The sequence below is a fragment of the Hyla sarda genome, chromosome 8 (assembly GCF_029499605.1).
Source record: "Hyla sarda isolate aHylSar1 chromosome 8, aHylSar1.hap1, whole genome shotgun sequence".
NCBI classification, from domain to species: domain Eukaryota; kingdom Metazoa; phylum Chordata; class Amphibia; order Anura; family Hylidae; genus Hyla; species Hyla sarda.
The window spans coordinates 178596503-178619474 of NC_079196.1; the positions used below are offsets into that span (position 1 = coordinate 178596503).

The 22972-nt window shown below is 40.9% G+C and overlaps 1 protein-coding gene across 3 annotated transcripts in view; it reads right to left on the reverse strand.

Annotated features, from left to right (window-relative positions):
* LOC130285036 (uromodulin-like) overlaps nucleotides 1-22609 on the reverse strand; it is a 48750-nt gene extending 26141 nt beyond the window's left edge. The window contains exons 1-10 of one of the 3 annotated variants that reach the window (XM_056536135.1): nucleotides 22588-22609; nucleotides 21415-21459; nucleotides 17424-17579; nucleotides 14849-15087; nucleotides 12346-12468; nucleotides 11023-11200; nucleotides 10802-10939; nucleotides 8885-8899; nucleotides 4309-5106; nucleotides 179-283 (exon numbers count right to left, since the gene is read on the reverse strand). In XM_056536135.1, the coding sequence (XP_056392110.1) occupies nucleotides 179-283; nucleotides 4309-5106; nucleotides 8885-8899; nucleotides 10802-10939; nucleotides 11023-11200; nucleotides 12346-12468; nucleotides 14849-15087; nucleotides 17424-17538 (1711 nt within the window). In that variant the 5' untranslated portion in view covers nucleotides 17539-17579; nucleotides 21415-21459; nucleotides 22588-22609. Of the gene's footprint in view, nucleotides 1-178; nucleotides 284-4308; nucleotides 5107-8884; nucleotides 8900-10801; nucleotides 10940-11022; nucleotides 11201-12345; nucleotides 12469-14848; nucleotides 15088-17017; nucleotides 17082-17423; nucleotides 17580-18200; nucleotides 18294-21414; nucleotides 21460-22587 lie in introns of those variants that run through there. The other 2 variants (XM_056536136.1, XM_056536137.1) reach the window with 2 other exon arrangements.
* Between the last annotated feature and the right edge of the window lie 363 nt (nucleotides 22610-22972).

The following is a 22972-nucleotide window of genomic DNA, read 5'->3' on the forward strand; positions in this document are numbered from 1 at the left end:
TTAACCAAGGATTTACCTTCTGGGAAAACTTTTACTAAGGTTAGTAAAATCATTATCATGGACCCAGGTCTCTTAGAATGTTACATTTCGATGTTCTTTTTCCATATTGGGGCTGCTACTTTCCAAGAGTAAATGTTTCTCCAGGAAGCCCTTGTATCATATTCACAATGAGACTTACTAGCAACTTCATATTGGTCTATGCAGTAACATCCATAATTTCCATCTTTCGGCTTCCATTCTTCATCTGCTGCACATGTCAATGAATTATTTCCTGTGAATGGATCTGAAGAACAGAAACATGAAATCCTGCCTTAATCTCGGGATGGTGACTGGTGGGGACTTTTAAATCACACCATCTAGTTCACACAGCGGAAAATTTGTAAAATATCAGCCCGAAAAACACGAACAGACATTCCGCATATATGTTCTGTCAGAGCTAGGCCCACTTGTATATGCACCATCTCCATAGACAGCAATGTATTTTTGAGAAGAATCCAGAGAAACAGTGAACATTTTAATTGCTTGTGTGGATGCCAAAATCGGCATTTCCACGGCAGATGATTCCACAGCGTGCACGGGCAGCAGAATCCTATTGAAATTTGCTGCAGTGGAATTGTTGAGTGGAATATTTCGACGGCATTCTGCTCAAAAATTCAGCCTTGTGAACATAGCCCAAAGTGCCTGAATTCTTAAGTCACTGAACTCTGGGCATTAGGGAGATTCTATCAAATAGGAAAATGACAAGTAGAGATATTGTTTTCTGTGGAATGACCCTTTGCCCCTTTCTGACCCAACAACAAAGACGAGGTCTCAAATGGCCGGTGGTGCTCAACCCCAAATGCAGTTATGCATTCATGCGGGGGAAGCAGATCCTGCCCTTGTGGTCTGTTGCTTAGGGCGATCCCCAGCATAAAAATGCATACAATGGAGGATGCCTGCAGCGGACTACAAGTGCACCAATAGGATCCTACACCAGATAGACGAAGTGGATGTGTAACAATTAGAATAATACAGTAATTTAGGTGCATTACTGTGGTAGATGTATACAGTGACATTGGCTATCCCTCAACACTGATGTTAAAATTGAGAAATTAGCCAGTATATCCTTATATGAAGGACATTCCTGAGCCCACACACCACGCCAAGGTTTCTCAAGTGGTACGGGACCTTTGCTTAACAGGTAGGTTAGTGTTAGGTCCCGTACCACTTGAGAAACCTTGGCATTGGCGTGCGGGCTCAGGTATGTTCTTCATAGTATTAAGGATATACTGGTGAATGTCTCAATTTTAACATCAGTTTTGAGGGTTAGCCAATGTCATTGTTTACATCTACCACAGTAGTGCATCTAAATTCTTGCATTGCCCCTTTCTGACCCCCCCTCCCCCCACACACACACAAATTTTTTTTCTTCACTTTCCAAGACCCCTAACTTTTTTTATTTATTTTTTTTTTGCAGGAAAAATTTTACTTTTCACTAGCACCCTTTATTTTATCATATAATGTATTTCAAAGCCAGAAAACAAATTATTTGTAAGACAAAATTTTAAGCAAAATTAAAATTGCAATTTTTTTTTTAAAATCATTTTTCCCAGTTCATCATACAATAGACGTGGGCATGTGCTGGTTATGGGGCAGACCCGACTCCCAAGCCTGCACCATAGTCCCTGACCCTCTCCATGATGTACCTGTAGGTCATGGGTCAGGAAAGAGTTAAAGACACCACATCTGTTCATAGATTGAGTCTAGTATTGCAGCTAAGCACCACTTAAAGGGGTACTCTAGAGGGAAAAAAAACTGCTTTGAAATCAGCTGGAGCCAGAAAGTTATACAGATCTATACCGTATATACTCGAGTATAAGCCGAGGCCCCTAATTTCAACCCAAAATCCCAGGAAAAGTTATTGACGCGGGTATAAGCCTAGGGTGGGAAATACATCATCCCCCCCCTGTCATCATCCAGACCCCCGGGCTGCTATCTTCACCGGGGGTGCCTCTTCTCCGTGCTTCGGGCCCAGAATAGAGGCGTTGCCTTGCCGATGACGCAGAAGTACGTTGGTAATGAACGTACCTCTGCGTCATCGTCAAGGCAACGTGACTATTCTGGGGCCGGGCCCGAAGCGCTTAGAAGAGGCCTCCCCGGTGAAGATAGCAGCCCGGAACCACTATCCCACCGGACGACCTCCTCTCCGGACAGTCCTGCAGCACCGGACCAGCGCCGAGCGGAGGTGAGTACTGTACAGAACTAAAGGGGGTGAGAGGGGGCTGGATGATGTCGAAGGCCACAGTGGTCTTCAACCTGCGGACCTCCAGAGGTTTCAAAACTACAACTCCCAGCAAGCCCGGACAGCCGATGGCTGCCCGGGCTTGCTGGGAGTTGTAGTTTTGAAACCTCTGGAGGTCCGCAGGTTGAAGACCACTGCGGGTGGAGAGTTCACTCGAGTATAAGCCGAGGGGGGTGTTTTCAGCACGAAAAATCGTGCTGAAAAACTCGGCTTATACTCGAGTATATACGGTAATTACTTCTATGTAAAAATCTTAATCCTTTCCATTCTTAGAACCTGCTGTATTCTCCACAGGAAGTTATGTAGTTCTTTCCAGTTTGACCACAGTGCTCTCTGCTGACACCTCTCTAATTTGCATTAGCTACTTACAATGTATCTAGTTCCCAATATAACTATAATGTATTGTGCATTGGCAGTTTTTTTTTATTTTTCACACATTGTTTTTTTCTGTTTATGCCACGAATTTCCCATCATTGTGGCAAAAATAGTGATATTGTATTGTGATTGTGCAAATTACGGTAAAAACAGGTCTTTTTCACACATCTTTACTGCATTTTCCTTGTTTATACTGAGATTTTTCAAAACAGACAAAATGTAATAAAATGTATGAAAAATGCAGTAAAATGTCAATGTGTTAACACAGCCTACAGACTAAATATCTTCATAAAACACCTCAACTGTGATTAGTCTGAACACTTCCTCTTAAAGGGGTACTCTGTCGGAAAAAAAATGTCATATCAACTGGAAAGTTACATAGGTTTGTAAATTACTTCTATTAAAAAAAATCTTACTCCTTCCAGTACTTATCAGCTGCTGTATACTACAGAGGGAGCTGTATAGTTATTTTCTGTCTGACCACAGTGCTCTCTGCTGCCACCTCTGTCCATGTCGGGAACTGTCTTAAGTAGGAGCAAATACATAGCAAAGAAAATGCAAACTGTATGTAGTGTGAACTGATACAGGTGCAGTGATGAAACTCACCACCCAAAGCCAGTGGATTCATAGGAAATATAGGCTGCATTACACAAGGATGATGCTGATACCATGCATGCAACATCAGCAAAAATAGGTGAGCAGAAGACATGCAAAAGAATGTCTGCATTATTCTCTAATAATAGCCTAGCTGTTCTATATAAGCATAACAAATCAAAATCCCTAAATACTTTTTTAAAGGAACATATAAAATACTTTAAAAAAAAATTACTTAAAAATACATAATTTCTTTTGATCTTATTTTGTGTGGGTTTATTTATTTATTTTTTTCATCAAAAGTCACAAATCTATGAAACATTTTTCTTTGAATATCCCAGGTCAGCCAAGTTTCCATACCTTTAACCTGTGTCTCATTGTAAAACGCATGACTGCTCAAAGAGCCTTTCCTCACTGCTCTAACAGCAAGGGGAGAAAAATGTTTAAAGCCCCCGCCTTACACAAGCCCCAACTACCTTCTTTCCCTCTAGTTAAAAGTGGATATCAAGAGAATATCCTAAAGAAGGTCATGCATTTTCAATAATTGGCGGTCAGCAATTCTCTCTCAACCTCCCCATAAACATGAATGAATGTTCATGCTTTCTCTCTGGGGAGTGGTGAGCTGCAGCCAGACAGCACTGGCAATTATTACTCCAACTGTCACTAACTAATCGTGAAGTCACAATACACCGTAAAAAGTTGGCCAAACACACAGGCCGGGGCAGGTTCTGCCAACCTTCATATAGGGTGCATAGGCACCTTAGAATGTTTGTTTTATTTAAGGAACATGTAGAAAATTCAAAATTTAAAGTGATGGCAAATGTAACTTTCTAATGTTATCCTTCATTTCTAGGTTTGACATTTGTCATATTGGGTTTTTGACAATGGAGAGACAAAATGTTCTTAGTAAAAGAGGATTATCAGCAACTCTTCAGTGTGAGGACCCTATGAAAATAATTCCCCATATCTCACCCTGTGGGTGCTAGATGGTGTGGAGGACACTAGGAGACTTTAGCAAGGACTTACAGTCTGTAATGAAGAGGAAAGCTTTAACTTACCTGTGCAATAGGACAAAGAGCAATAATTATTTGGGGTTCCATTCAGTTTATATAAAGGATATCCCCCAGGACAGGCTTTTATTTGGACAGTTGATGACCATGAACAGCAGTATCCAATCCAGCTGGCACAAACTGTACGAGTCACAATCCCATCACTTAGAATTGGATGTGTGCCACTCAACCATATTGAGGCATGTGTACCACAACCGGATTCTGGTGAGCAACTTTCTGGCATGCGAACACCCCCGCTGCCAATAAAGCGATACCATCCATTTTTGTCAGAGTCACAATTATATCGATAGTCATACATATTGGATGCACTTCTCCAGGGTTCATTGAGAACAGTGTAGTTTGAACATGGATCAGAACATCTGTAAGACCCAAGTGATTTTATGCACTCAGTCCCCAGACCACATACTCCATATGTGCATTCATTAACTTCACAATGGAAACCATCACCAAGATACCCATAGGGGCAGACACAGGAATAGAAGCCATTGTAATTGATACACGATGCAGATGAATGGCATCTGTTTAGTTCAGGGCTGGCACATTCATTTATGTCAACACAGGTGCCTGCTGAGTTGGTATAACCACTTGGACAGTCACAAATGTAGGAGCCAAAAGTATTATGGCAAATGCCATAAGAGCAATTATTTGACCAAGAGTAGGCACATTCATCTATATCAGAACAGGTGGAACCATCTCCAATGAATCCTTCCTTGCAGGTGCATTCCACATAGTCAAAAGACTCTTCACAGGTAGCATTTGGATGACATTCCGAGCAACCTCTTGCAGCTGAAACAAAAAATGATGTTTTTTTTTAAAAGGGTACTCCTGTGGAATTTTTTTTTTTTGTAAATTACTTCAATTAAAAAATCTTAATCCTTCCAGTACTTATTAGCTGCTGAATACTACAGAGGAAATTATTTTCTTTTTGGAACACAAGCTCTCTGCTGACATCACGAGCACAGTGCTCTCTGCTGACATCTCTGTCGATTGTAGGAGAAAATCCCCATAGCAAACATATGCTGCTCTGGACAGTTCCTAAGATGGACAGAGATGTCAGCAGAGAGCCCTGTGCTCTTGATGTCAGCAGAGAGCACTGTGTTCCAAAAAGAAAATAATTTCCTCTTTAATATTCAGCAGCTAATAAGTACTAGAAGGATTAAGATTTTTTAATAGAAATGATTTACAAATCTGATTAACTTTCTGGCACCAGTTGACTTAAAGGGGTTTTCCGGTACTTAGACATCTTATCCCCTATCCGAAGGATAGGGGATAAGATGCCTGATCGCGGGGGTCCCGCCGCTGGGGACCCCCGTGATCTTGCACGCGGCACCCTGTTTGTAATCAGTCCCCGGAGCATGTTACTCTGGGTCTGATTACCGGCGACCACAGGGCCGACGGCGTGTGACGTCACGCCACCGCCCCCGTGTGATGTCATGCTCCGCCCCTCAATGCAAGCCTACGGGAGGGGGCGTGATAGGTGTCACGCCCCCTCCCATAGATTTGCATTGAGGGGCGGAGCGTGACTTCACACTTTGGCGGAGGCGTGACGTCATACGCAGCCGGCCCCGTGATCAACAGTAATCAGACCCGGAGCGAACGCGCTCCGGGGACTGATTACAAACGGTGTGCTGCGTGCAAGATCCCGGGGGTCCCCAGCAGCGGGACTCCCGCAATCAGGCATCGTATCCCCTATCCCTTGGATAAGGGATAAGATGTCTAAGCACCGGAGAACCCCTTTAAAAAAAAAAATACGTTTTCCAGCGGAGTACCCCTTTCAATGTGACAGAAACAGGTAACACATCAGCTCACCCACCAGGGGTCGGCCACAGCTAAGGTATGTACAGGACAACACCAGCAATCGCGGCAAACAAAAAAATCCAGCTTGGCAATGTTACTAAAAACTTGGAAATGTTTATTCCAGATTTGACTTTACACACAAGACACATTTAAATTGTATATGATAAAAGAAACAAGAGGAAGAAGCTGCTTTGTGAAATGATAAATTGCAAAAATGCTCCCATTACAGAAAAAAAGGAACTGTTTGATCCACAAATAAATATATATATATATATACACACACCGGTAACCTATGATACAATGTGGTCTTTTAAAAAATTATAAATAAATACAGATTAAATCATAAATCCCCAGATTACCTATCATGAACCCTAAATAAACAGAAACAAAAAACACAACTCGTATATAACATTGTGGCGTCTATTCAGACCTTGTGGAAATCTCGTAGCTAACCCTTTCAAAGCCTGACACTTGCAATGAAGAGAAACTGCCTTCATGTTTCTCTGCACAGTAGGAGAGATTTATCATTGTGTAGCTGTGTGCAGTCATTAATCCTGCCTTTTTTTTTTGCTGTGTTTTTGGCTTACTTGCGCCAAATGTATAAAAAATGGGGGAGATTTATGAAAACCTGTCCATAGGAAAAGTTGCTGAGTTGCCCATAGCAACCAATCAGATCGCTTCTTTCATTTTTGAAAAGGCCTCTGAAAAATGAAAGAAGCAATTTGATTGGTTGCTATGGGCAACTCAGCAACTTTTCCTCAGGGCATTTTCATAAATCTCCCCCGAGGTGCACAGACTTTAATACATTCTGCTCACATTAAAAATCACCTCAACTTGCTGTAGGATGTCACTTTTCTAAGGCAAGGTATGAATTTGTGTTTGCTTGAATGTTTGCACACTTTTTTTTGCCCTTTTTAAAAAAGGCGCACATGGTAAATATCTTATACTGCAATGTCAATAATGATTCAGTTTTACGTTTGATAAACTGTGTAAAACCAATAAAAAACTTTGAATAAAAAAAAAAAAATAATGATTCAGTTTTGCAGAAAGTGTCTATTTTTAAATTGTGCAAAATTTTTGCGCAAAAACTAACTGCGCGCATTTTTGCGCCAAAGTACAGTCATAAAAATGACATGAAGGCAATGATAAATTTCCCCCAGTGTTTGGAAACTGCTGAGACATTTCTGGAACTAAAATGAGAAATATCTGAGAGATGTTTTCTCAGCTGAACTTTGAGAGGATTTGCAGTAAAGCCCAGGTATTGGACTCTACAGGTGGTACACGATATATGATAGATTACATCAGAAGTGCTGCAGATGATGTATTGTTTAATTCAAAAAGTTTTGTTAGCAATAAAGGATGAAATTTTTTTATCACATACATTTCTCTGCAGTACATACACTGACCGTGGCCGCATCTGTAAGAGCCCAGATACGTAAGCCAGGAGGGAATGGCGGGGCAAGATCTCGGAAAAGGGAAACTAGCTGGGCTATAGCTGGTGCTCTTTTTGGTACACAATGATATCCAGATCTGTGTACTGCAGAAAAATCTGGATCAGATAAAACCAGCGGCATGTACTTGTGCAAATCTCCTTGTATTCTACACCAAATGCAGTGGAGAATCCAATAGGAGGAATGCTTTTAGACCAATTAGAACTTTATTAATAACCAATGCTCAATTTGATCAGCTTCATTTAGAAAAGCTATATCAGTTGTGGAATTCTGTCTCGCTCTGATCCTCTCACTAAGTAGAACATTTTTTGATAACATGTACCGGGTGATATGACCAAGCATGAAGGATAGAGTTGGCGGCGGTACTCTTGCGAAATGTGAAGGTGAAAATGCGACCACCATATTGAGGTCTAAAAACAAAACTCAAAAATCATGGTGCATAACCGTAAACTGCAAATTACAAGTGTTGTTGTTAAGGTAATCCGAAAAGTCTGGTACGGTCGCCCTACCAGACTATTTGATGCTGAAAATGATTGTACGGGAACAACAAGTATCCCCGCTTCCACCAACACATAAATATGTTGGCGAGAGGAGGGAAGAAATTGGCCCCCATAGACATTCCTGTGACCTGTAAAGAAGTAAAAGTAAGGGAATGGAAAACTGCAACAACTTAATGAAGCAGAATTCATTGTGGTGCAACATCCAGTTGTTGCCATTTTCTCATTGTTTATTATATATATATATATATATATATATATATATATATATATATATATATATACATACACCAAATAGTTTTCTTTTTCTGTAATGTGAGTATTTTTGCTATGTATCATTTCACAAAGCCGCTTCTTACTCTTGTTTATTTTATCACATACAAATCCAAATCTACCGGAATATTATTATTATTTTTTTTTTTATTTGCAGTTAATACATTTAGTATTTTTTAAATGTGTCTTAGAAGTAAAGGGATAAACCTGGTCTGTTGAGGTGTTCTCTGGCCATATAAGTTTTCCTTATTTAGAAAGATGTGTGGTCTGAACATGTGTACATGACTAAGGGTGCGCTGCACCAGAAACGTGTCCACAATCCTGTGTATCCGTGTTGAATCTGGAATTAACATTTTTTTTATATGTTTTTAATAACATTGCCAAGCTGGATGTCTTCATTTACCACAATTTTTACATTTTTTTAATTTACTGAATTATTAAAACACCCATTCTAATGCATAAAAAATTCCCCAAAATGTGTCCACTAGTGTAATGCTTATGTTATCATGCAAAAATAAATAATGTTATAAATGATGTGATACTTACCTGAAATATTCAAAGCTAAAAAACAAAACAAAAGAACGAATATTAGGTATATCAATTGATAAAATAGTAAATACCTCATTGAAGAAACTAACTTATTTTATCATTCTCAATTTCTTGACCGAATCACAAATAAGTTGAATGGAAGCCAATGGGCTATTTTATCATTTGTGATCTCTGTGTTTGGTCTACATTGTACTATATTTTATGACTGTAACCTAGTGGTAAGATTATTATTATTAATGTAGATATGTAGAAAGTAGACAAGTGCACTCACCACATATTCAGTTTCAAAGGCAGCAGCTTTATTGAAGACTTCCAGGTAACAGACAAAAGTAAGTGCAGGGGGACAATAGGAAAGGGATGTAATCTCTGGCTACAGAACCATCTCGTGCTAACTGCGCTTCTTGAGGCCCACACTGAAACCTGTTGCCGCCCCTTCGTTCCACCCCCACCCCACCTGTTCCATCCATTGCTCCCTATGTGTCTGTCCGTCTCACTACATGTATCCAAGCATTGGAATAAATCTACATTCTGCTGTTGCAATTCCGGCTGCGGTGAGTGCTTTATCTTCATTCTTTTCTACATATGATGAATGTGCTGCATTTCTGGACTTTCTTTGATAAGAGCACCACCGTTACCCACAGCAACCACGGCCTGGACGGACACATTTATTAGCTGTGTGTTGACTATGCTCTCATATACTCATTTACATTAGTGGTGCCAGATTTTCTACTGCGCTTGTGTGAGGATTATGATAGATTGATTGATGCACTTAAAATACTAGATTAGTACCCTTATATAACTGTTTGGTAGTCTCTATTTGTACATTGTTTTGTAAAGACACTTTTTTTCGAGCTTTCTAATTAGAATATTTTTATGAACAAAAATAGAGACAACCAATGAATAACCGTCTACATAATTTTTTTTCTGTGAATAATGGGGATGTGAATAATTTTGGCCACTTTAATAAGCTATTTCTTAAATTCTTCTTTTTAGCAAAGAACTTGATCTTGAGAGATTGGTTCTCTGCCGAGGCTCCTAGTGTGGCTCAATGGATAGTTTTTCTCTCTCCCTGCTGGTTGTGTTCAGGGGGAGTTGGGGTTCTTGGTGGGATAACTGGTATGTTCTGTCTAGACGTGGTAATAATATATGGTAAAATTAATGAATCTAAAATTGGTGTTGGAATGTATGGATTATGTGTTTGAAAAATGTGATAATTAAATAAAAATAAAAAAAAAGTATGGAATAAATTTCACACATTGTTCACAATTTGTGTGATGCGGAGAGATTCTTGTTTTCTGTCAGAAGTTAGTAGCCCCTGACCCAGGCTCCAGAATCGGCCATAGGACGTTTGTATCCACAGAAAAGGGTTGTGCTGTTTTTCTTTTTGAATACATTTAGATAGAAAGATAGATAGATAGATAGATAGATAAATATCTTGTGTTTCTCCATGTTCTGTAGATTATTTTATTTTTCTGATGTTATCTACCTGTGACTTTTATTGACTTTACAATAAAGACTGAAGATTGCTTTATTACTGCCCCTCACTACTTTATTTCTACTTTGTTTGGAGACCGGGTTCCTGCAGCAGGGATTTGATAAGCTAACCACTACAATGTCTTCTTATTGGAGCTAGATTTTTTTACTTACTGAAGACATGAGTAAACATCCACAGTTCAGGGAGAAACTTCTGTGCTAATGACTTCAATCAGACAGCATATTAGTAGTTAATGGAGAAATCCAGATAATACCCAGGGGTTGCAAGTTGCAACGATAGATAGATAGATAGATAGATAGATAGATAGATAGATAGAAAATTGAAGCAGCTCTCTTTTTCACACCATTTTTTCACTGCATTTCGGAGTACTGCAGGATTTCTCTTGTTAGATAGACAGATATTGTCAATAGTATAAATACCTGTGAACCCTTCCACTCGTAAAGAATACCGATCTCCTGCATATATGACTATAGTCCATATCCCATGACCGGGGCTTTTCAGCAGATACATTGAGCCCCAAAGTTCTGAAACAATCTGTTTTAGTTGAAATTCAGTAGCTGCATATAAGAGAAATAGATATGTAACTATACAACAAGCAAGCGGGTGGGTTAGTGTTATTGTCCATAGTAAGGGGACTTACAGTTAGGCCCCAATACTTGTATGGAATAGATCACTCCATCTGTGGTTATTACTATAGCTGTAAAATTGTCTGCAACAGCAAAACTCCCAGAATTATAGCCAGCTGTATACTCCCCAGAGAAGAGCTTCACCGAGCTGTTTACAGGTCTCGAAAGGGTGAAGTCCAAATAGTTAAACACCTGGAAGTGAGGAATAGGTAACATCAAATGGATGGTACAGGCAGCTTGGTTATAACGTTAGTAGTCATTTATTTTATTCATTTATATAGGACCATCATTTTCCATAGCACTGTTTAGAGGGGGTTTACAGTCTAACCTCAGTATGTTTTTAGGAGAAATCACCCAAAGGCAACCCATGCAAAGAACATAGAAACTCCATGCAGATGTCGAACTGGGTGCATTTAAACCCAGGATCCCAGATCTGCAAGACAACAGTACTAACTACTGAGCCACCATTCTGCCCTAAGACCTCATCCAAAATGTGTACCTGCCACAAAATAAAAATAAAAACCACACTTAATCTTTAACTGGTGCTGATCCAGTTTTTGTGTTTAAATCCTGGCCTCACATTTCACGTGGGAACTGCCATCCTTGCTCCTCAGAGCTGACAACTGGCTGCTCTGTGCACTGAGGCTCTTTGACAAGCCCCAGGCTCACACAGCAGGGGGATTGACAAGCCAGGAGCCTGCAAAGAGCCCTGTTTGTCCTGCCCTCACTTCCTGCATTTTGTCTAGGCAGCGGGACACACATGCAATATCTGCAGGGAGAAGACAGTGTTCTCGACAGTGGAGGGACCCCTGCTGGTAAGGGCATTTTTCATATTTTTTTCTAAAATTTATAAATTTTTTTACTAATATGAATTACAAATGAACATATAATATTATTACCATGTAAAACTAAGCTTCTTTGTATTTCCAATATACAAATGTTGAAAAATAATGTGTACATATAATTGTCATTGCAGACATCCATGGTTAAATAAAAACTTAAATAATAATAAATAAATCCCCTACCCAGCTCCTATAGACTTCCATGATCAGTAAAAATGCCCTTGGCTACGGGGACACCCCTTTAACTTCTCGCTGAATAGTTATGAAATCATTATTTATATAGGATATAATTTATAAGCTGGACAATGAGGGGAGATTTATCAAAACTTGTGCAGAGGAAAAGTTGACCAGTTGCCCATAGCAACCAATCAGATCGCTTCTTTTATTTTGCAGAGGTCTTGTGAAAAAGAAAATAAGCGATCTGACTGGTTGCCATGGACAACTGCACCACTCTTCTTCTACACAGGTTTGATAAATCTCCCCCAATTACTTTACCTTATTGAGGTCTGAAAGAGAAACTTGAAAGACATGTCCAAAACTGGCAGCAGCGATATCTCGATAGATAAGGAAATCTGCATCATAAATTCTTCCACAGAGGCCGGTGATAAGGAAGAAAACCTAAGGGGGAAATGTAAAAGGATATATATACTGTCATCGTTTAACTAGAGTGCATTCAAATACATTTTCAGACACTTAACATTTTGTGACCCTAAAAAAAAAAAAATACACCGCTACGGGCAGACAAACACTGAAGCGATGTGTGTGTCGCCACAAATCTTGCACCCCAAATATGCGCAGGACACTGTACGTGTGAATACACCCTGAGGGTAGGGTCACACATGCCGAATTTTGCTGCATATTTTTTTCTACCCATTAAAGTCTATGGGTAGCAAAATACACAAGCTCCGTTTCGCACAGATCAGTGCTTCATCCGGCCAACGTGGCCGGATAAAGCACTGATCAGTGCGAAACGGAGCTTGTCGCATGTTGGTATCCCCCCTGTAAATGTCCCCTCCCTATGAATTCATGTGAGTATTTCTCTAAATAAAGAAGTCGGAAGACGTGAATTTGGTGAGTTGCCGTTTTTTTCTATAGCTTTGCTTGGTTAAGAAGATTGTATTACTGTGTTAACCTGAGCACCACCACACGCCCGCATCAGCAGAATACACCAACCTCCACCAGCCGCCCCCCAACATCCTCGTAGTGCCGAACTGCTTTGTATATTTAAATACACAGATGATCTTGCTACCCATTGACTTAAAGGAAATCTGCAGTAAAATAAACGTATCCACTTTTCCACAGGATAAGGGATAAGTGCTTGATCGCGGGGGGTCTGAATGCTCGGACCCCCCTCCCACGCAATGACTCCTCCATGCCGACACAACTCCTCCATGTAGTTCTTTGCGAGAGGCGGGGAGGCAGCGTTCGTGCATCCCCACCTCTCCCATAGAGCTGTATAGGGGAGGGGGGTCCGTCAAGCTCAGTGAGCTCGACAACAAGCGCATTAGCCGGCGCACAGTGCAGCATAAGCAGCATACGAGCGGATTTATTTGCAGGTTTCCTGCTGCGTGTTTGAAAAGGGGTGGGCTCTCTGTGGCTGTCCACAGGAGATTTTCGGCTGCGGAATTTCCAATGCGAATAATCTGCCGAAATTAGGGTCTGTGGCGGATTTTCTACAGCGGAAATTCAGCAGCGGAAAATCTGCTGCGGACTGCCGCGGAAAGCCAGCCCTTTTTTCTAACACGCAGCGGGACACCCACAAATCAATCCACTTGTGTTAACGAGCCCTAAGGATGGAAACTAAATGACTGAACGCCGCATCAAATCTGCAGCTTCAAATCCTGCACATTAAACATGCCCAGGATATTGTACGTGTGACTTCACCTTGAGGGCTAGTTCACACAATTAAAGTTTGCTGCATATTTTAGTGCAGATTTTGCTGCAGATTTTCAGCTGCTTATTTTATACAGCTTTTTTCTGCTGCTTTTTTATGGTAAGTCAATGTTAAAGGAGTACTCTAAAGCAAAACATTTAACTGCCATTAGCAATAATTTAGCAAGGTATACAATAGTGTAAATTACCTCTATAACCTTCCATGCAAGCATCCCTGTTTTTCATGTAATCCGGAAGTTCATCCTCTGTCTGTGAGCTATGACGTTCGTTCCGCATGTTCTGGCCGTCTGTCGCCATCTTTGTAACGAAACGGAATAATTTCTGGGATCCTCCCCGCAGTCTGCCGGCCCCAACAAGCCCAAGTCGGTCCCTCCCCGTCTGAATATTCATAACCCCCCTCGTTTCCTCAGCCGGCATTCGCTCGGCTGAGGAAATGCCTCTCTTACCTCCCTCCTATCATGCTGCGAGTCACCTGCACACTCAGCAGCATCCTCGGACCGGGCATGTGATTACTTGCGTCCAGTAATATAACTGATAATTACGTCGGCTATCTATCAGTTATATTCACAAAGCAACTTACGCATAAAGTACAGTGTAGAGAAGGCAGAGAGGGGCGTAGTGCTGAATATTATTAGGGTTGGGGAGCTACAGTGAGGGAGGGCTTGAGAGCAGAGGGATAGGCGCTAGGAATGCTGGGTAGCATCAATTCTGACGTCACTTTGAGACGTACAGTACCCGGAAGTAAGCAAAATTACCGTGGGCTGTAACGAGAGAACCGCTGGACCGATTCTGGAGAACAACACCTATATTTAAAGGTATTTAGATACCCTATTCTATGGTGACATTTGTTTCAATATCATAGTACTCCTTTAACATAAGAAGCAGAAAATCAGCAGCAGATCGGCTGGAGAAAATTTGCACAAAAATCTGCTCATGTGAAGGAAAAAACTATTAAGCAGGGAATGCACAGTATTCCTGACTGCATCTTATACCCAGCTTAGGGGAAACTGTGATTTGATTAAAATATTAGGTTTAGAATGTTATCATCATCATCATCATCATCATCATCAACAACAATTTTATGATAAATATTAATATATTATACCTGGGATTTTGTAATATCGATTAGTGAGTAGATATGGTTTATCAGGGTTGTATTCAGGTAGTCTAAAGCTGATGCATCTGTTAGTACCAGGATGAAAGAATTGGGTGGGGAGTTTTCCAATGCCAGTTCCAGTCCATGCATTGCCAGCTCTGGACAGTCTCCACCTCCATTGGCCACCAGACTGTTGAAGAAATCTGCAAACTGTTTCTTTGATTCAGTTATTCTAACAGGTCCAAAAGCTGTGAAATCAATGAGGAAAAATGTAGAATATCATTAAAGAGGATCATCTTCTTTTACTTTTTCCCTCAATGGAATATTGCACTAATACAGATTAATTCAAAGAAGATGTCCAGTGAACCAAAAAGTATCAGATAGCATGGGGAGGGGCCTACAACTATATATGGGAGCAGAGAATGGGGGCCTACAACTATATATGGTGGAATTAAAGGGGGTTCTACAACTATATATGGAGGCACAGAAGGGGCCTACAACGATACTGTATATGGGGGCACAGAGGGAGCCTACAACTATATATGAGGGCACAGAGGGGGACTACAACTATCTACAGGGGCTAGGAGGGAGTCTACAGCTACATATGATGGCACAGAAGGGATTTGCAACTATATACAGTACAGACCAAAAGTTTGGCCACACCTTCTCATTCAGAGTTTTAATTATTTTCATGACTATGAATATTGTACATTCACACTGAAGGCATGAAAACTATGAATTAACACATGTCGAATTATAGACATAACAGAAAAGTGTGAAACAACTGAAAATATGTCATATTCTAGGGGGAAAGTGTCCCCAAGTGCAGTCACAAAAACCATCAAGAGCTAAAAGAAACTGGCTCACATCCGGACCACCCCAGGAAAGAAAGACCAAGAGTCACCTCTGCTGCGGAGGATAAGTTCATCCGAGTCACCAGCCTCAGAAATCGCAGGTTAACAGCAGCTCAGATTAGAGACCAGGTCAATGCCCCACAGAGTTCTAGCAGCAGACACATCTCTAGAACAACTGTTAAGAGGAGACTGTGTGAATCAGGCCTTCATGGTAGAATATCTGCGAGGAAACCACTGCTAAGGACAGGCAACAAGCAGAAGAGACTTGTTTGGGCTAAAGAACACAATGAATGGACATTAGACCAGTGGAAATCTGTGCTTTGGTCTGAGGAGTCCAAATTTGAGATCTTTGGTTCCAACCACTGTGTCTTTGTGCAGAAAAGGTGAACGGATGGACTCTACATGCCTGGTTCCCACCGTGAAGCATGGAGGAGGTGTGATGGTGTGGGGGTGCTTTGCTGGTGACACTGTGGGGGATTTATTCAAAATTGAAGGCATACTGAACCAGCATGGCTACCACAGCATCTTGCAGCGGCATACTTTTCCATCTGGTTTGCGTTTAGTTTCCCCATCATTTTTTTTTCAACAGGACAATGACCCCAAACACACCTCCAGGCTGTGTAAGGGCTATTTAACCAAGAAGGTGAGTGATGGTGTGCTGTGCCAGATGACCTGGCCTCCACAGTCACCAGACCTGAACCCAATGAAGGCAAAAGGGCCAAGAAGTGCTAAGCATCTCTGAGAACTCCTTCAAGACTGTTGGAAGACCATTTCAGGTGACTACCTCTTGAAGCTCATCAAGAGAATGCCAAGAGTGTGCAAAGCAGTAATCAAAGCAAAAGGTGGCTACTTTGAAGAACCTAGAATATGACAGATTTACAGTTGTTTCACACTTTTTTGTTATGTCTATAATTCCACATGTGTTAATTCATAGTTTTGATGCCTTCAGTGTAAATCTACAATTTCCATAGTCATGAAAATAAAGAAAACTCTTTGAATGAGAAGGTGTGTCCAAACTTTTGGTCTGTACTGTATGTGGCACAGGAGGGGCCTGCAACTATATATAGGGGCCTATAGCTTTATATGTGGGCACAAAGCAGGTACTATTACTTTGTAAGTCTGTATAGTCTGTATGGGAGGAATAGGCAGATATTAGCGATTTTTGGGCGTTAATGGGTGTTGTTTTTTTTTTTATCTGGTCACCCTGTGTGGGATTAGATCACATGTAAAGATTTACTTTTTGCCATGGTTTTACGTTTATGTTTACTTGGTGATATATTGGCCTATTGACATTTTCTAAAATGCTGAATAACTTATTTAGTACACTGTATTGGAACCAGACATCCTCCCAGGGTTCTCATTCCCCTAAGGTTCCTGTTCTGTCTTTCTGCTTGTCTATCCCTTCAGTTTTTAGGGGGAGATTTATCAAAACCTGTCCAGAAGATAAGTTGCTGAGTTGCCCATAGCAACCAATCAGATCGCTTCTTTCATTTTTGAAAAGGCCTCTGAAAAATGAAAGAATAGATCTGATTGGTTGCTATGGGCAACTGGTCACTTTTACTCTGGACAGGTTTTCTCTCCCCCTTAATGTTTTCTTTTTCTCTATTCTCCCTAGTTATTTTGATTGTGATATTTGCGCACATTCTATATGTCTGGCTTAAACATTTCCAATAATGACTATGACCAGAAGTATGTCAATCCAGCAGTGCAATGTAAACCTAGTAACATACTTGGATCATTATACTCCACCATAGTATACTGGCGAACACCACAAGGGAACCTGGCGGTCACACGGTCCAGTAGCCAACTATTTACAATCTTCAGCTCTATAAAATCATCATACATGGATCCTGTTGTGTCCACCAGGTAAGTGAGAGATGAAGATTCTAGAGGAGACAAAGAAATGTAAGATTATAATACAAAATCCAAAAAATAGATGTTGATATGTTGGTCGGCTCCTGGAAATGGCAATTTTAATATATTTTTTCAAAATTTACAACAGTCTTATAGAATACAAATGTATAAGCAGCTTAGTGTATAGAGGAGAGTCAGGAGTGCACAGAGACTCCACAAGGGCAGTGCTTCAATCCAAATGAAGAAAAAAAGTCCAGCACTTTTTTTGGTATAATAAAATTTCTTACTGTTTTTTTATTCAATTATAACATCCTCTTGATAAAGTCTTCAACAGGAACAGTACAACTTAAAGGGGTACTCGAAAGGATAGGGGATAAGATGTCTCTCCGTGGGGGACCTTCCGCTGGGGACCCCCGCAATCTTGTATTCACCACCCACCTGTTTGAGATTGCAGGGGTCCCCAGCGGCGGGACCCCCACGATGAGACATCTTTTCCCCTATCCTTTGGATAGGGGATAAGATGTCTCAGGGCCGGAGTACCCCTTTAACGTGTTTAGTGGAAACCCAAAAAATCACAGATACACCCAAACACTTTGTACTGATATAATAGAATGTAAACTAAATGCAAGGAAAACGCAAGATACCATGTATACCATGGTTTAAAAATCTGCATATAGGGGGATATTTATCAAAACCAGTGCAGAGGAAAAGTTGCCCAGTTGCCCATAGCAACCAATGAAATTGCTTCTTTCATTTTGCAGAGACTTTTTTTAAAATGAAAGTAGCGATCTGATTGGTTGCTATGGGCAACTGGTCAACTTTTCCTCTGGACAGGTTTTGATAAATATCCCCCATAATGTCCCCTTACAATTGCCCAAAAGGACACACACATTATGCACTATGCTGCATATCATTCTAGTATACATGGATACAGCACCAAAAAACACAATGGGGGAATTTATCATTGCTGTCTTTGTTAAATGAGTTCCGTAGTCATTTTTATTTATTTTTTTGCTTTAGTTTTTTGCGACACATTTCTCATACTATCAAGGGGGGTTGAAAAATTTGGCACACATAAGCAAAAAACAATTAACCAGTTAAGAACACCATGTTGCATGATTCCTCTTCTCCTCAGTGACTTTTTGCACATAAAGGTGTGATACGGCTTGGCTTTGCAACTTTTTTATTCCTACGTGCGACATTCGCACTTCATAAATTTGCAAACACTGAAAAGTAAAAACTGAAAGTTACTTAGGTAAGGCTGTTTGCAACTTTATGGGTACCCACTAAAGTTGCAAAAAAAAAAAAAGTGCTTAGGCACACATGCGACATTTTGTGCGGAGTCAGGCAAAAAAAAAAAAAAGGACTAAATGATAAATCACCCTAAATGTTTGTCACAGTTCAGGTCTTGTCAGATTCTGGCATGTACAAGAAAATAGATAAAGACTTACTGAGCGACACTGTTACTTTTCAAAAGTTTGGTTCACCAGGCTTGCAGAACTTTTCAAAATGGTTTGGTTCGGGTAAATAATGATGTAGTCAGTTCTAAGAGCATCATTATTTGTTTATGTTTGTGTTTCAATTTTAACTTTGAGTGTAACTGCTGCATCCACATTAGGCTGGGTTCACACTACGTTTTCTCCCATACGGGAGCGCATACGGCAGGGGGGAGCTAAAACCTCGCGCTCCCGTATGCCTTCGTATGCGCTCCCGTATGTCATTCATTTCAATGAGCCGGCCGGAGTGAAACGTTCAGTCTGGTCGGCTCATTTTTGCGCCGTATGCGCTTTTACAACCGGACCTCAAACCGTGGTTGACCACAGTTTTAGGTCCGGTTGTATAAGCGCATACGGCGCAAAAATGAGCCGACCGGACCAAACGTTTCACTCCGGCCGGCTCATTGAAATGAATGACATACGGGAGCACATACGAAGGCACACGGGAGCGCGAGGTTTTAGCTCCCCCCTGCCGTATGCGCTCTCGTATGGGAGAAAACGTAGTGTGAACCCACCCTTACACAGCTAACATAGCTGTTTTAAAGGGGTACTCAAGTGGAAAACTTTTTTTTTTTTAATCTACTGGTGCCAGAAAGTTGAACAAATTAGTAAAAAAATCTTAATCCTTCCAGTACTTATTAACTGCTGAATACTACAGAGGAAATTAATTTATTTTTGGAACACAGTGTTCTCTGCTGAGATCATGAGCACAGTGCTCTCTGCCGACATCTCTGTCCATTTTAAGAACTGTCCAGAGTAGGAGAAAATCCCCATAGCAAACATATGCTGCTCTGGACAGTTCCTAAAATGGACAGAGATGTCAGTTGAGAGTACTGTGCTCGTGATGTCAGCAGAGAGCATTGTGTTCCAAAAAGAAAATAATTTCCTCTGTAGTATTCAGCAGCTAATAAGTACTGGTTTAAGGTTTAAGATTTTTTAATAGAATTAATTGAAAAATCTGTTTAACTTTCTGGCACCGGAGAGCCTCCCATAGTGTAATAATGTTTGGATGAAATGTCCCAGTGTGTCAGTGCTTAACCCCTTGGGGACGGAGGGTTTTCCAGTTTTTGCACTTTAGTTTTTTCCTCCATACCTTTTAAAAATCATAACCCTTTCAATTTTGCAAATAAAATTCCCTATGATGGCTTAATGTTTGCGCCACCAATTCAACTTTGTAATGACATCAGTCATTTTACCCAAAAATCTACGGAGAAACAGAAAAAATAATAATTGTGCGACAAAAGAAAAATGCCATTCTGTAACTTTCGGGGGCTTCCGTTTCTACGTAGTACATTTTTCGGTAAAAATGACACCTTAGACAAGTGACCAAAAATACGCTGCTTTGGACTTTGGAATTTTTTTGTACGTACGTCGTTGAGCGTACGATTTAATTCATGATATATTTTTATAATTTGGACATTTCCGCACATGGCGATACCACATATGTTTATTTTTATTTACACAGTTGTTTTTTTGATTGGGAAAAGGGGGGTGATTCAAACTAAAGGGTTAAGGGCACGTGGCATCGCGATCAGTGCCGCGCGCTATTAGCCACTTGTCCCGGCTGTTGTTAGAGGCCAGGCCCGACTCGCTATGATGCGGGGCCACGGGTTGGCCCTGCGTTATAGAAATGGAGTGGGTTGAGGGCGTATAGGTATGCCCTCCGTCCCCGAGGAGTTATAGAGGTACTCCGGTGGAAAACTATTTACATTATTTTTTTCCAGTGGCAGGATACATTTAAACTTCCTAGGTAGACGGATTCCCAGAACTCTGAAGTCAGAGGTCCTTTGGCAACTCCGGCATTTGAGTTCCAGAAATCCGTCTAATCATGTGAGTCTCAGGGAACTTTTTAACATTTTTAATCCACCCCATATACAGTTGCAGACTGAAAATCGTGAAAAATAAATCTGGGCTGAAATTGACCAGTTGTGTGCATTTCAAATCCACAGTATGTCAATGCTGGTGTCGTAAACATGGCAGATTTATTTTGTGGTCACAGGACAAGGGGAACCATCTGGGGATCAGGGACACACATCCTGGACGATGAGGTGAGTGCAGCTCTTAAAGGGGTTGTCCATCCTTTAAAAACGTATACCCTAGCCACAGGACCTGACTCTCCCTGGTGAACCCCCCCAGGCCCCCACTTTCTGAGACCTACTAACCTCGGAAGGTGGCCCGCTCAGTCAATCACCAACTGAGGCGGGACACCATTGCAGTTGGTGATTGGCTGAGTGAGTCGTCACTGCTGAGACTAATGCGTTGTAAAAAGGAGGGGGCCAGGTGTCAGTTGGGCCTTGGCATGAAGAAGAAAATAAAAGACTCCAATTCTTTTTTTAAGATAGACTAAAATGTCAGAAAAAGGACATCTTACCTGTGTTTACAGCACAATTTCTTTCCACATCTGAAGTATCAGCAACTGAAAAGGTGTTCAGAAAACAGGAATTATTAATCGATATAGATGCTAAATTGAGTACATACGGTGTCACAGACATACAAGTACAAATATTCTCTAGAAAATATAGTAGTATTGGTAATCTACACAAACACCTATCTGTACTATATGTCTATGAATCTATCCACAGAACTTCTTGCTTACAGTGCAGAGGTATCTGTTCCACCTGATCCTGGTTCCTAAAGGGACCCAAAAGCCCTTGCTTAATAAGAATTAGGAATTAATTAAAGGGATGCTCCACCCCTAAGCAGCTTATTCCCTATGCACAGAATAGGGGATACGTGTTTGATCGCGGGGGGTCCGGCCGCTGGGACCCTTCACAATCTTCTGCATGGCACCCCAATAGTTCACAAGCATGAAGCAATCTCCACTCCATCCCGGATTACTGACAACCACTGCCCAAAGCTGTGGTGGACGTGCCCCCTCTATTTATCTCTATGGGAGATACAGAGATACGTGAACTCTGTATCTCTGTCTCTCCCTTAGACTAGAATGGAGGGGTCGTAATGACCATAGCCACTCCAAAGCCTTCTGTTATGTCCCGTACAGAACACATTATGCTGGCTGCTCTGTCAGGAAGTTGTCGCATCAGGTGTCTGTTCCAGCCCACATTTCCAGGGAAGATGTTTTATGAGATCCCTATCATTTGGATAGGGGATAAGATGTCTAGCAATGGAGTACCCCTTTAAGCTTCTGCTGCATAAAAAGATACCAGTATTATAAAACTCCCAACTATGGATATGTCCATCTCTTTTGATAAATGTGATAGGTGGCAACATATACAGTTCGGTTCAACTTCTGTCTTATAGTTTGAATAAATACCAACGTATGGGGTTGGTTGTGGTGTTGTACCGTCATCTGTTACTGTATAGAATGGAAATAATAAGGTCAAACATGGCAGATGCAGTCTTTGAGGTAACAGTTCTACCTCATTCTGGTTCCTAAATGGGCGCAGAAGCCCTTGCTTACTGAGAATTAGTTAATCTTCTGAAAATGCAGTATTATAAAACTCATGACTATGGATTTATCCATCTCTTTTGGTTAATCTGATACAATTCAGTTGCACATCTGTATAATAGACTTCATACTTACCAATATATGAGGTTGTTGTTGTAGGGTCTCCTGTTACATCAAAGAATGGAAAATATAAAGTAAAACATAGCACATGCCGTATCATAATCTTTGAAGTGCTAACAAATTGAGCTCCAAATTCTGCACTCACCTAATGCAATGAGTTGAAGGATGAAGGTCAGATATAGTAGATGCATGGTTATTTTTCCTATTAGCTGTCATGAAACATTGAATTTATTTATGCATGCAGCAAGGTCTACTCAATGTAGGCGCCTTTTTTTGTAGTCTCTGTGAACACTGGAGCTCAATGTGACCTGCTTTTATACTTTAGAATGGGAATTACCCTTTATAACTGCATTTCCTTGTCCCCTGTGTTCCCAACAAAATTCAGCCATTTGAAGTGTCT